The sequence below is a fragment of the Volvox carteri genome (genome assembly GCF_000143455.1).
Source record: "Volvox carteri f. nagariensis unplaced genomic scaffold VOLCAscaffold_35, whole genome shotgun sequence".
NCBI lineage: Eukaryota > Viridiplantae > Chlorophyta > Chlorophyceae > Chlamydomonadales > Volvocaceae > Volvox > Volvox carteri.
In genome coordinates, this window is record NW_003307578.1 from 622,809 (window position 1) to 637,682 (window position 14,874).

The 14,874-nt window shown below is 59.3% G+C and overlaps 2 protein-coding genes across 2 annotated transcripts in view; one reads left to right on the plus strand and one right to left on the minus strand.

Annotated features, from left to right (window-relative positions):
- Positions 1-4,122, plus strand: part of VOLCADRAFT_94032 (uncharacterized protein) — a gene marked incomplete at both ends in the record, with an annotated part of 12,490 nt that extends 8,368 nt beyond the window's left edge. The window contains 7 exons of the mRNA XM_002953217.1: positions 171-548; positions 1,061-1,148; positions 1,879-2,001; positions 2,238-2,269; positions 2,715-2,797; positions 2,903-3,265; positions 4,097-4,122. Of these exons, the coding sequence (XP_002953263.1) occupies positions 171-548; positions 1,061-1,148; positions 1,879-2,001; positions 2,238-2,269; positions 2,715-2,797; positions 2,903-3,265; positions 4,097-4,122 (1,093 nt within the window). The remainder of the gene's footprint in view (positions 1-170; positions 549-1,060; positions 1,149-1,878; positions 2,002-2,237; positions 2,270-2,714; positions 2,798-2,902; positions 3,266-4,096) is intronic.
- Positions 4,123-6,334: 2,212 nt separating this feature from the next.
- Positions 6,335-12,517, minus strand: VOLCADRAFT_94033 (uncharacterized protein; the record flags this gene model as incomplete). Its single annotated transcript, XM_002953298.1, has 5 exons — positions 6,335-6,387; positions 8,352-9,303; positions 9,571-9,634; positions 10,235-11,846; positions 12,256-12,517. 5 exons carry the CDS (start codon positions 12,515-12,517, stop codon positions 6,335-6,337), a joined length of 2,943 nt encoding a protein of 980 aa, XP_002953344.1.
- Positions 12,518-14,874: the final 2,357 nt, after the last annotated feature.

The window sequence follows — 14,874 nt, forward strand, 5'->3', positions numbered from 1 at the left end:
CGCCTCCCCCTTCCTCCATCCCCCACGCAAGCCATCACTGGTCACAGTAACATTTTCCTGTCAGCATTTATCTTCTCCTGGACTACCCGTCTTTGGTATCTGCTCCATTCGTTAGTGTGTTAGTTCGTCTTACCCCCTCGCCCCCTTGCGCCTACCGGACGTCATGCCAGGATGGAGAGGAGTAAGACGGAGGAGATGCGGCGCATTCTGACAGACATACGTGACAGACTTAACCAGCGGCCTGGAGGTGGTGGCGGCGGCGGCGGCAGTACAGGCACCATGACGCAGCAGGGCCCCGGCGGCGGCGGCGGCGGCGACGGCGGCCTGTCCCCCGCCGAGTCGTTGACCTTCCCCTCCGCCACGGCCTACATCAGCCCTCTGGACATCACGGCCGCGCAGGGCCTAGCCACCTACTCGGCCTTCGTAAATACACCCTCCGCCGCCGCGGCTGCCGGCGGCGGCGGTGGCGGGTCGCGGTACGGCAGCGCAGCTGGCGTCAGCATCTCTGGACTGCCGCAGTCGGACATGGGTCCCACCAAGGTCCGGGTGTAAGTGTCGTAAGTGTCGTACGTGTCGTAGTAGGGGGGGTATAGATGGTAATATCGTTTAAGTAGGTCAGTAGTAAGTGCGGATGGAGGGGCGACCGGCGCGATGTTGTTGTTGTTGTTGTTGTTGTTGTTTTCCTCTATCGTGCGTTGAGGTCGCGCCCTAACCCCCGCTCTGTTCCACTCCTCGCCCCCTCTCCTCTCCACTCCGATGCCGCCCCCCGAATGAGGGTGAGGACGAAGGTAATGGCGATGCGGTGCAGGGCCGAACCCTGCCTCCCCTCCAGTCGCATTCCCCCCTTACCTCTAACTCCCCTTGGGTCCCCCTTCTTAGCCTGCCTCCCCACGTACCCCTCCCCACGTACCCCTCCCCACGTACCCCTCCCCACGTACCCCTCCCCACGTACCCCTCCCCACGTACCCCTATCCGAACCCCGGGCCCCCGGCCTCCCCTCCCTTAACTCTCCGGCCTCCCGGACCTCCCTTAACTCTCCGGCCTCCCGGACCTCCCGCAGATTTGTTGACGAGGACGCCATCAGAGAGCAGGAGCGGCAGCGGGCGGTGCAGGTGCTGGCAAGGCAGGCGGAGAAGCTCAAGCAACAGGTGAGAAGTGGAGGGTTGAGGAGGGGAGAAGGAGGGGGAGCGCAGGGTTGAGGAGGGGGCGAGGTGAGGAAGGGGCAAGGGAGGAGGCAGTAAAGTTGTTCGCAGCAGCTAAGGAGGTATGGGCTGTGGGAGAAGGTACACAGGATTCAAACCCGAGAGCTCGGGAGGACAACGGAACCAATTTTAACCCGCAGGTGGATTGTCGCAGTGAGGGGCGCAAGCCGGGGGGGGGGAGGGCGCCAGTGGGGAGTGGAGGCGGCGGTACCTGAGGGCATGTAGGGGGGCGTGGTTGGGTGGTGGAGGGTGGCTGGGGTTAGGCTGGAACAAGGTTTCGTTGAGGAGGAGGAAGAGGAGGGGGCGGCAGGGGGCTAATGATTGCATAATGAAAAAACACAGCTGCCGAAGTGTGTGGGAAGGGGAGGGGAGGGGGGTTATGCCGGCAGGAAGTGTGGGTGTGTGGGTGTATAGCCGGGGCTCGGAAAGCTCCAGTTCCAGCTCCTCCATACCTTTCTTTTCTTCTCCCCCCTCCTGCCCCCTCCTCTTCCTGCCCTTTTTTACCGAAAAACACACTTGCAAGGCCCTCCCCCAGCTTCCAGTTGTGTCTCCTCCTGGCCCCGGGTGGCTCCCCGGCTTACCACCACCAGCCGCTCTTAAGTGGCCGAAGCGTCTGATTTATGTATTATTGTCCCCCCCTTCCTATGGTTCCTTCCAAACCCTCCAATCCTTCCAGATGCTTCGCGAGCACCAGGAGCGCCGTCTGGTGGCCTCCGGAGGGATCCCCTCGACCTCCCCACCCGCACTGGGGGGGGTAGCCAACAGGGCATCGTCCGTACAGCACTTGATTGGGGGCAAGGTAGGGGAGCGGGAGGGGGGAGGGGGGCAAGGTAGGGAAGGGGGGAGAAGGGGAGGGCAGGGAGGGCAGGGAAGGCAGGGGGACGGGGGGTGTTAGGAAACACCACACACAATGCAGCCCCCCTACCCCCCTTACTTGGAGCCACCTCCCCACCTCCCTATTGCACCGCCTCACTCTCATCTCCCTCTCCCCCCGTCCGCCTCCTCGTCACACACACCCCGTCTTCCCTTTTGCAGGAAGGGCCGCGTCACAGCCGGCAGTCGAGCAGGTGGGGTGGGGTGGGGTGGGGTGGGGTGGGGTGGGGTGGGGTGGGGTGCGGTGGGGTGGGGTGGGGTGGGGTGGGGTGGGGTGGGGTGGGGTGGGGTGGGGTGGGGTGGGGTGGGGTGGGGTGGGGTGGGGTGGGGTGGGGTGGGGTCGGGTGGGGTGGGTGGGGTGGCAGCAGGGTAGTCAGTGCAATAGTGGATTAGATAGTGGTGGTGGTAGTGGGTGTGTGGAACTGCTGGGGGGGCTGTGGGGCTCCCGGGTCCTTGGGCGGCAAGCACCCGCGCTGCCTGGCAGGTGGTAGGCACATGGACACACAACCGCCGCTCCAACCGCCACTGAAACGACCGCCAACGAACCCTCCAACCCCCGGCATGTTCAACACTGTCCTGTGTTTCCCCACCCGAACGCTTCGGCCACACACACACCCTCAAACATGTCTATGTCAACAGAGAGGGCATTGGCATTGGCAGCGGTATTGGCATGGGAGGTGGAGGTGGAGGTGGAGGTGGAGGTGGTTCCTCACGGCGCCCAGGTGGGCCACGTCGTTCCAGTCCGGGAAGGAGCAGTCGCCCGGGCAGTAGCACACACATCTCCCGACAAAACACCACATACGCCACAGCGGCCACTGCGGCCGCAGGTACACCCCAATACACCCAACCGCCGGACTACAGCTCAGATCCTGAACAGCAGCTACAGCCATCGCGGCAGCAAGTGATGTACGGGTCGTACGAGCCGCAGGTAGTGATGGTTGCGTCATCCTCTCGCCATGGCAGCAGCGGCGGCGCCGGCAGTGGCGGTGGCGGCGCCGCCCCTGGAGGCGGCAGCCGGCCGCCCAAACCGTTCTCGCGGCTGTCCGGGATGCATGGCAGCCTCGGGGACCTGCCGATGGCGTCAGCGGCGGTTGCGGGAGTGTACGGCATGGCCGGCGGCAGCGGTGGCGGATCGCGGTCGGGCACCGCGTCTGGGGGCCCTGGGCAGGAGGGCCGAAGTGGGGGAGGAGGTGGGGGAGGTGGAGGAGGAGGATTCCGACATCGGAGCTTATCAGAGAGTGCTGAAGGCGGGTGACTGGCGGGATTGCACGTTCAGAGTTGCGGTTGGGAGAGTGGGGGGGTGGGGGAGGATGTGCGCCGGGGATTGGAGAGATTGAAAGGCGGGAAAACCGCCGCGAGAATGCGAGAAAATTACCCTACCATGTGGATGGTACCACCCAATATGCGCGCGCTGGCGGTGGTGGTGGAGAGGGGTTCCGGAACGGGTAGCGGACTGACGCTGTGTTGCAGGGAGACCTTCCACATCTATATCTCTCTGTATACGTGTACATGCACGTGCGCGTGCACGTGTGTGTTTCGGTGGTCGTGTTGGTGGTGAGTAACGCCTTTTGTGGAGGCGTCGTAGAAACAGTAGCGACAGGCTGAGAGGAGATTATGGTAGGAAAGTAACAAGTACAGCAGCAGCAGCAGCAGCAGCAGCAGCGGGGGGGGATGTGGGCCATGTGTGCCGCAGGGCGGGGAGCGGGACGGGTAAACTCGTTCAGGTGCACCTGAGAGAGAGACTTCCAAATTAAGCCACGCTGCCACCCCCATGGCACCCCCTCAACACCGCACCCAACCTCATGCACGGGGTAAAGAAAGACAAGAAACCCCCTCCCTAGACCCCTTGGGCCCCTCTGGTACGGTACCAGATGGAGGGCGGCCTCCGGACGTCCGGATGTGGCAGTCACAGCGGCTCACATGGAGAAAGAAGACAGCACGCTCCTCCGTACAGAAGCACAATTGCATGTCGTACTAACACCCGCCCCTGTCGTCCCACACAACCACCGACACTCCAGCAGGTTCCGGAGCCTTCATCGCTGAATAGAGCTACTACTGCTACTACTGCAGCACCGCCACCCTCAACCCCCCTCCCGCCTCCACCCGTCCGGACCCTCGACTACCACCCAACACCACCCAACACCACCAACACCCAACAACTCCAACACTCACCACCCCCACCCCCAATCCCCCACTAGCACCAACACCAACACTTGCAGCCACCGCCGTCGGGCGGCAGTCTTGGAGGAGGAGAGCGTTTGTCAAAGGAAGGGCGTTAGCGCTGGTTAGTTACAAGTTGCGAGTTCCACACACACACACACACGCACACACACACACACACACACCCAACACACACACACACACGTACGTGGGTGTCCGTAGAAGTCTGAGGGGGGGCATGGAGGGTAAGCGGGTGATTCGCGGGGTGACGGGACGCAGCGGCGGCGGCGGTGGCGGTGGCGGTGGTGGTGCGGCTATTAGGGTTCTTCCTTGCGGTGGTGGCGCAGTACGGCAGCGGTACGACACCTAACTTTGAAAAGGTGTATGTCCGTATTGGTAAGGCACGGACCAATGCCCCCGGGAGATCCCGGGATTGAGACCTGTCAGGGTCGAAAACCCTTCCGATTGTGGAAGGTAAAGTGCCCCTAGTCGATGGACTGTGGTGACCTGGGATTAAGTTGACCTGCGAGCCGACCAGGAATGGAGTCGGGCCGCTGTCGACCCGGCAGATTCCGTTGGATGCTGGTGGTGGGTGCGGAACCTGAGCGATCCACTGAGAAGTTGACTAGGGTGACTGGATGAGGGTGCCCTGCAATACCGGGGAAGATAGGGTTTCGGTAGCTGCCACGGGTGAAGATATGCCCCCCTGTTCCACACATTATAACTACGTACAAACGTAACGCTCAACATTTCAGGCACCTGAACTCGAAACACACATTGTGGAGCAATCTAAACGGTTTCAAATCCAACACGTGTTTTTTCACGATGTGGAGACAAGGTTTCAAATCCGATTCGGACAAGACTCCGACCCCTTAAGGTGGTCGTAAGGAATGTGCGCACGAAAATCAGCTAACGGGGATTCCTCAGGGGATGGATTTTTTCGCGCCTCAGCTCGCTTATGTCCCGGACGAACATTCTTTGTGGGCGACCAAACAGGCCATGTATTGATAGGTGAGCACTGCTACTGCTACAGCTAGTTACAGGTTGCAGGGGTGGTGGTGGTGGTGGTGCGCTAGGGTTTAAGACGCCTGTGTGCTGCGGGTGATGGTGTTGGACCAAAAAGCCTGTTTAAACTTTTTCACCGATGGTAATATTTTAGTGACCAAGTGGTTACTGTTGGGGGCTTCCTAGGTAACCACTTTGCAAAACTTTTTCCCCCGCGAATACGCTGAACAGGAGCTCACTAGAGCCATGCATCCGAAGATCCAACTTAACAACACTCATTCACGGCTTTAAACAGGCAAGACGACGCTTATACATCAATCTGTTTATTTACACGGATATACGTACAGATGAAAGATTTGGCCGGAAGTACTATGTACACATAGAACCCAAACCATGCCCACTTCTTAAAAAGCAGCGCACACCGCAGCTTGACACGTCAAGATTTGTTCTGACTTCATGTTAGCGCCAACTTCTCACTGCCCGTGGTGGTCCGCCCAGCGGTAGGCAGCCGACTCGTTCCAGTGCTGCAGTGCTGCTTTGTACGGAAAGCTTTTTAGGTGGTCACTACCCGGGGGGTCCGTAGCCCCCTATTTCCCGGCGACCACCTGGTTGTGTATAATACTGGCAGGTGACTCTAAGAAACATATTTCCTAGTGACCGATCACCTTCTGGAAGGGAATTATTTTCTCAGTAACCATGTGGTCACTAGTAATCCCTATTTTTAAAGCACTGGGCGCAGCATGCGCACCATTATGACTGAGGCGCCACCCCTGGCATTGGCCAGGTACCTCTCGGAAATCTGGGAGGCCAGGCACGTCGCGCTAAGGGGTGCTTCGCGCTGAAGCTAACGAGGAGGGAGGAGGATGGTGACCTCCCGCGTACCCGCATCAATACCAATATAACGTCCATGGCCCCCTCCCCCGGCTTTTACGGACACACACCCGCACTTGCGTGCGGAACTTGTAACTATAGCATTCCAGCGCACCACCACTACCACCACCCCACCTCAGCCCGACTTATACTTCCAAACTGTCAGAGATCTGATCCGAACAACTCAGTGTGTGCCGTACACACACATATACACAACGGATCGTTCATAGTGCATTGGCACTCCGTACAGTGTACGACGCGTCCCTTGTTTGTTCCCCTGCCATCACCACGAGGCAGTTTATGTTGTTGGGGGAGGGGCAACTCGACCACACGCTCACACACATACACACACATGCTACGTGAACTAGAGCCGAGGGGGGAGGAGGGGGAAGGGGAAGGGATGGGGAGGAGCTCTCTCCGTGTGTACGGTGAGGCCAGGCCACCCGTGGGGAACGAGGTGGGTGCCAGACCAGTGAAGTACGACACGGTTTATAAAACACACACACAGGGAATGCCCTTACATGTTCACCACCACCAACAGCATCCGAGGACAGTCCTCGTTGCCAATTGCTGGTTCGGTCCCACGGGAAAGTTCCTCTGGTTAGACAGACAGACAGACAGACAGACAGACAGACGGGCCGCAGCGGATGGCAGGGAGACAGAGCAGAGACGGACAGATAGACAAACAGACAGACAGGCAGGCAAGGAGGAGACCGAGACCGAGTTCTTTTCCGCAGGAGCCCTAAAACCCTAATGGACAACCCTAAACAAAGCAGCCTATCGGGCCCCCTGGGGCCCCACCTTCGCCAACTACCTCCCCTCCTTTCCGCCAACCAAATAAATCCTCTCCCCCAACCAATTCTCCGTCCTGTACGGCAGCCTACAACGTAAACCAACCGCATCCACTGCACCGCATACCCATCCAAGGAAGGCAATGATATTACAATAATAAACCAGCTGGGCAACTAACAACTAACCAACCAGTACTGCAGTTATCCCTCCTAATTATCCGCCAAGGAAGCCGATCAGCACACAACCGCAATGCTGTGGACGACCAAGCTTCAAGAGGTGGAAGACGCGGAAGAGAAGGAGAAGACCGTACAGTACGGGGCGCAACACGTCAATGTCAATGTGCGAAGTCTTCATACTAATAGTAATAGGGTTCAGGTGCGACATGCGTTACAGCCCCAAAACGGGTCAACCACCATGATGCATCACCATACGAAAAATGGTAAAGAGAACCGGAACCCGAGGATGCAGCCGTTGGCTGGTGGTTGCGTGGTGGGTTGTCGTTAATCCGGTAGTTGTGTCCCCACAACTGCTGGTTGTGTGGTGGTTAAGCTGACTGTGACGGTGACGGCGATGAAGGTGCCGCCTCTCTGTAGCAACCGCAATAAATAAATTATGTCGACCCATCAAGGCGATGCATCAAGGCGGCAACCTAACGGCCAGGGGGTTTCCAACTGTCGGAGAGCACCGGCACAGGCACAGGCGTGTCGCCCCAACCGCCTAACCACCGCCAAATAAAATTGTCTTACATGAAGCAGGAAATAAAGTTGCAATAAAAAATACTTCGCCACGCGGTCCATCTCCTATCGAAAGACGCAGACAAGCAACAACACGAGAACGCCAAACACCAGGAGGGGTCTGTTGAGGGGGCAAATACGCCCTAAAATTTAAAGTTCCGATAACAGGACATGGATGACATACATACATACATGACAGACACACATACAAATACAGCCCCTTCTCACCCCAAAACACTCCCACGCCTCCTGCGTTCGAGCGACCGCTCCATACGACAATTTTGATGCACATAAAAGCTCTTCATCCAGCCTCCCCGCCCGCCGCCCCCTCAACCCGCCGGGGTCCCCCTCAGGAGGACTCCAGGGGGGCTACACACGACCCAGCTCCGTTCCAGGGAGGGGTGGAGGGGGCCATGGGGCTGTAGGAGGGTGTACATGCGCGGGCATTGCTTTAAATTGGATTGCTTTGCATTGCTAGCCTCTGCATTGCCACATTACCACGTAGGTTTGCACCATATGCACACACATGCATTACTCGGCCCGGCAACGCAAGCCAGGCTGCCGACTCTCCCCTCACAGACAACACCAATACACAACACTCAGAGCCTAGGAGCTGCAGCGCCTTCCTCCCCTCCCCTCCCCTTCCCTTTCCTTCACCGCCACCAGCGGGGTTATACTCCCGCAGGTCAATGACCCCCCTGGATACAAACCGCACCCCTCGTCGTCGCCGCTGCCGCCGCCGCGGTTGACGTTGCCGCCGTTGGCGGTTGTGGCAGTTGTGGCGGTTGTGGCGGCGGCAGCGTGTTAGTGGACAGCCCCGATGACGTCCGGCGCCCGGCGGCCTGCAGCAGCAGTTGACTGCTCCGACGGAAGGACCCGGGCCCGGGGTACCTGGGGGTGCAGCTGGCGGCGACGGCGACGGCGGCCTCGTCCGTCGTTTCCAAGACCGCCCGCGTATCCAAATCCCCAAGTAAGCTGCCTCCACCTCCAACGCTACCACAGCACCCCACGCCGCCGCCAATGCCGTACGACGTATTCGACGAACGACGGAAGCTGCGGGGGCTCGCACATGGTGATGACATGCCGCTTGCTGGAGCGGTGGCGGCGGCGGCGACGACGGCGGCGGCGGCGGAGGTAGATGCTGAAAGACCGCTGTGCAACCCCGGATGTCCGCCAGCGCCACCGACGGCACTGCCGCTGCCGTACATCGCGCCGGACCCAGGCAGCCTCGGCAGCAAGGAATCTGAGCCACGGTTGCTGACGCCACCTCCGCCGCCGGGATAGCTACCCGACGCGGCGACGGCACTGCCACGTCGGCCGCTGCATGCGCCGCCGCCGGCCCCTCCGGAACTCGCCAGGATAACCGGTAGCGAGCCGGCCTCCGTAACGCTCGGGCTCGTGGAGGGCTCCGCTACGCTGCCGACCAGGACGGATTTACCACTGGATGCGGCCATAGGGCCCAGTACGTCGCGCGGACCGTATGGGGCCGCCGGGGGCACGCCGCCACCTCTGCCGCCACCGCCTCCACCTCCGCCACCCGCTGCTGCTGCTGCCGGTCCAAGGTACGACAGGCCAGCTGATGACGGCGGTCGGCCGACAGCACCAGTACCCCGCGTAAAGCTGCCGCCACTGCCGCTCCGTACACGGTTAGACTGTACGAGCTCGTCCTACAACCATTGCAACCAGTTCGTTGAGGGGGGTGGTCGGCGGCTTAGTGATAACCTAGGAGGCGTGGAGAGGAGGCGATATTGGAGAAGAGGGCTGGTGCGCGAAGAACTTTATCACACACTTGGTGTGTGCAGTTGGAGGGGTGAGTACGAGCAAAGTACGAGATTACACATACACACGGAACTCTCGTCACGCACCCCCTGTAAACCCCCTTTCTCCGTTCCACCCGCCCTCTCCCCCCTCCCCCCTTCAGAGTGCCGCCGTACCAGGATCTGCGCCATTTCGTCGTCGCAATCCGGGTTACAGTACGACAGATCTCCCGCGTCAAACCTGCGCACGGGTGTTGTACGGCAGAGGGTAGAGGGCAGGTGGGTTGGGGTGATGCCAGCCGATCCTGATGGCTACGACCCATCACCCCAGGGGGGGGGGGAACCCCCTAAGACATCTCACCACCACCACCACCGCGACCACCACAATCTGAAAGGCGGCCGCAAGCGTTGATGGTTTGCACCCACCATCATCACCACAAGCTCGCTATGGTGGTGGTGGGTGCAACCTAGGGGCAGTTCGCTAAACACCCAACTGGCCATCAGCGGCGGAAGGACCGGCTCCCCAACCCCCCCTAAGGGCTCCCACTCATCATTCGGACGGTGTACGGCAGCCGCCCCCCTCGCTTGGCAGTAAGGATAAAACCCCGACTTCTCCCGCCCCACCCACCATCGCCCGGTCCCTTCCACGATGTCAAACGGAATCGCCTCATCGAGATTTGCCGCGCCTGGCCCCGCCGCTGCTGACGTATCTGTACGGCTTTTGCCATCTGCCGCTGTCTCCTGCCCACCATTGCTACAGCCGCCGCCGCCATAGCTACCGCTACAGCCCCTGCCGCCGCTACTGCCTGCCGAGCCCGCTGACCCCCCCGCCGACGCCAACATGGCCATCAGCGACTGCGCGGAGAAGCCTCGGGGGAGCAATCCCTGTTGCGCTGTCGGGGCCGACGGCGGTGCAGCTGGCGCCGCCATGCTGTACAGCAGCGCTGGGCTAGTTGTACATGATGGCAGCCCTGTCGTACTTCCGCTGCGGCGGCCACTGGGCGGTGGTGCCCCGGCGGCGGGATGTGCGGCGGCGGCGGCGGCTGCTTGCTGCTCCCTGCAGTGGCGATGAATGTCGGGAGAGTCGCCTCCGGCGGCGGCGGCGGCGGCGGCGGCCTGGTGGCGCGGTTGTGGCTGCTCCGAGCCCCCCCCGGCTTTTTGGGAATGCGTCTGCTGCTGTGTCTGCTGCAGCGCAGACTGCTGCTGCGATGCTAACTGCGCCACGTGCTGTGTCGGCGGTGGAGTCGGGGGGGGCTGCGGCTGGTGCTGCTGCCGTGCGCCATCGATTGTCGTGCTGCTGACGCCGCAGGTGGCAGGACGGAGCACCCTCCCAAACCCATAACCGACCACGGGCTGTTGCTGCGGCTGCTGCTGCTGCTGCTGCGGTTGTGGCGTCGGCCCCAACGGCACTGACACCTGACGGAGGGACGGCAAACGTACGACAGATACCGAGCCTGACACGGCGCCGCCAGGTCCCACGCTGCTGCTACTGCTGCTGTTGCACGCCCCGCAGACAGGCGTGGCAGTAGCCGCTACGGTGGCGCCAAGGGCGACGGCGGCGTCGGCGGTATTCAATATCGAACCCTGCCGGCGGAGGAAGCCGCCGCCACCTGTGGCGGCCGAGATGCCGCCGCCGCCGCCACTGCTGTTACTCCAACTGGCCCCGCCGGCGCTGCTAGTGCTGGCCCCGCCAACAAAGTCAGATGCTACGGCGTTTGTACTGCTCCGGCAAAGCACCGACGGCGATGGCGGATGGCCGCCTCCGAAGGCTGTCCCGCTAGGGGGTGCGGCTGCGGGTTGAGCGGCCGCGGCCGCGGATGCTGCCGTGGCGGCGGAGCCAGCCGAGCCGGCAATCCAGGCGAAGGCCGCCGCGTTATCTATGGAACTCCTCGTGCGGGTCACGTGACCGACAATGGGCGACGGCAGCGCCTGTCGAGGCGTGGCGCAACCACTGCCGCTGACTGTCGGGCTCAGGCGAGCCGTACTGTTACCGTACTCTGGTGTGTACGGGAAGGACGATGGACACAGAGACGAGTCGCAGACGATGAGGCCGCCGGCGCGAGTACTGCCACTTTCCTGGGCTCCAGGGGTAGCGATTTGGCGGGGCGTTGTCGTACGAGTTGGATCGCACGTGTCCATCGCGTACAAAGTCACGCTACTGTGACGGGCCCAGCGCTTACTGTGTGCTATGTCCGTGTCGATGTGCGACTGAGACTTCTGCTTTGAAGGAAGCTTTAGCATCTTTCGCTTTTGTTGTTGTTGTTGTTGCAGTTGCTGTTGCAGCTGCTGCAGTTGCTGTTGTTGTGAATAAACTTCCTGGCTCCTTTGATCCTGGAGGCGCTCGCTGGTCGCCTCATCGATGTCCCTTTTTCCGCTTTCCTGCTGAGAGGTCTCGCACGTCGTCGCCAGGAACCGCTGATACTCGTCATCGTACTGGGATTTTTGGCGCCAAACTGGATAGGTTGGTGCGATTGTGTTTGCAGTGGTTGGTTACACAGCGGCAGTTAGAACGTGAAGAGAGCATATAGCATCCTTTCCAGCAACTCAATGGACAGTTGCAGCAAAAAAACACCTTGTCGGCTTGAGGCCAAACAAGTTGCTTTGGTTGTTTGGGAAGCAGTATTTGGTGCGCGACGGAGGGCCATGGCTCTGAAATGTTCGAGTTGAAACACCAACGGCGAAAAAAACTCAAAGAGCGGATACCCTGGAACCCCTATATGCTAGCATGCGTGAGTCACCGCGTATGGAAAAATTGAGCCATTTCGCTCTCTTCGTGGCTAATCGACCTAAAAGGATAGTTAGGGGTTTGCCGTCTTCCTGCCCAGGATAAATCCCCTCAATACACAGTTGCAAATGACTTACCATCAGATGCTCGGTTCCTGCCGGCCAGGCTTGCGTAAACCGTCGCTTTGGAGGTCCCAATCTGCTTGTCAGCCGCCCCCTGCCCAGCCCATCTTCCGAAACCGTCACCATCCTCCGACTCCGTCCGCGTGCGTATGCCAACCTGTGCAATTGCTAAGATGGTCATGACTGGCCTGCCGCGCTCGCACTCGGGGCAGAACCTGCAAACACTCACCTTCCGAAGGCTATTAAGCGCGCGGGTAAGAGCTTCTATGCGGCCCATCCTAGTCGTCCCTTAACAGTACATTCGCAAGCAGGCTAATGAATGCCTAATGCTAGAAGACCATAAGAACCGTGTGCAGAACACTGGGAAAAGGTGTGTAAGGCGATACAATTCTAATTTTTCACAAAGACATTAAAAAGGGGGCCACAGAATCTGCGGAAAATCTACTTAGGTATGGATAGGTGATACATAGTATCGGGGATACATATTGTCGGACCCCTAATGTTAAATGTGCAGGGTACATGAATGCAATGAGATACATATCAGCTCTAACTTCGTGCAAACAAGTGCTCCCTCGGGCACTTTCCTGCGCGGCGTAAGCTCTGGCGGAAAGATAGTACGGCAGACAGTGGCTTTCAGCCATTTCAGAACTGGTTTATGTGCTTGCAACTTCCCATACCGTGAGGACTTCTCAGGTCCGGTTGAATCTTCACCACAGTGCTGGTCGCATCGAAGCTCCTGCAACAGCCGAATATTTGCGGCCCTTGCGACCCTTCATTAGCCCGAGAGCGGTGTGAGACAACGTGAAATTTTTAAAACTAGATACGGAAATGGACTCTCTCTCGATTGCAAACATGTTGCAGAGAGAGCCGTGTGGCAGCTTCCTCCCTACTGATGTGGCTGACATGGCGATGATCTAGCGTCAATTACCCTTTTTGAGGATTATATCTGGCAAATTGATTTGTTCGCGAGAGCGGTTACCGATGAGAGGTTAATTATCTGAGATGATAATCTTTTGGTATATTAGTCTCTACTGCAGTGCACGGCCAGCTGGCCCGATGGCTCTACTCTTCGGGAGTCTGGAGCCCACTGTAACAACCACACACCACACACACCTAAAAGTTTGCCAAGTTTCGGCGTCCCAGTCCTAGGAGACCATTGGCCTTGCGCGCCTCGCTAAAAAAAAAAAGTTATTACACACCCAACTGCCACGACTGCCAGCACAATGAAATTATATCTTCCCCTGCTACTCCCTGCATGCGCTTTTATCCGTCTACATTCACAACCGACACCGACAAGCCCCCGAGCCCCACAGTCCCCTAATCCCAGCTAATCGCCTGCCTGGCAGCTAGTGTCACGCAGACACACCAAACCCATCAACACCCCGGAAGGAGCACAATGCGGCCTGCTCCTCACCCATTTCGTAGATCATTCGTCCCCACATGGACCCAACAACACTGCTACTTTCCGCAACGCTCTTCCATACACTTCACAAGAGCGACAAAACGCCGATATAAAACACGCGATGAGAGTCCATACTAAACAGTACGTGTGCGTATTTTCGCAGGACCGGCTCGCCACGCGCGATTACGAGTAGTCCTATCCCGTCATTAAAACTGCACCTACATGCGTAACCCCTCAACACAGAAGACGCGAAACACGCAACGGCGATTCGCTACCTATCAACCATCCCCTTCTTCCACAATTTACAGCTTCTACTTAAGTGTGATAGTCCACGAGGGACATTGGCAAACGCTTTATCCCCTCCTCCCCCTTCAAATGTACCTCACCCCACGCATACATGGTGCCGTTGGTGTTGCCTGGGGTTGCACACCTCCACCCGGGCAGGAACCACTGGTATTCCCGCACACCCCTGCCCCCTCGGGTAAACACACCGAGCCTACTCCTCCAATCCATATCAGCGGACCTTCCCTGGAGTCCTCCGATATGAACTACTGCTGCCCTAGACCCCAGACCAGGAGTCACAACCCGGGGTTAGCCCCCTCTACACCTTCACCTTCCCCGAGGACGGATCCAGATCCCACCCCGCCAGAGCTTCCTGGCGCTCTGTGTGCGAAAAGCTAGTCAACGCGAACGCAGCTCGCCGTTTCGCCCCCGAGGAGGTGACACCTCCTGATGACACACACCATATCATATGAATCTTGCACTCGTACACGCTTTTTGCTCGGTCAGTTTGTCTGTATGTATGTATGCCAGCCTGTGAAGTCAGGTCGTCTCTCTGTCTGTCAGCGGGCCAGCCAGCAAGCCAGTCAGGCCCTAACATACCAATGGCTGACAGGCGAACCTCGCCCCCGGTAGTGGTTATGCTATGCTAGCTATGTGGCAGCTGTGGCAGCAACCAATCCAGAGGGCAGAAACCCTCACCCCTCACCGCTAGTGCAATGACGACCCGCAGTTCTTTCTCTGTGTGAGTGTACGCTGCACGCGGATGCGCTAATGGGCACCGCCAAGATTCACCGCACACTAGCCTGGTCGGCCCCTCTCAAAGGCCCCATTTCGGGTTCCCACCTCCCGCACCGCACCACATGTTGCGCAGTTCACCACAATAGCCGACAGACAACCTGAACACGGGTAGCGGGTGGGACACCCCAAACCTCCTCGCCCCGGGCAAGCTG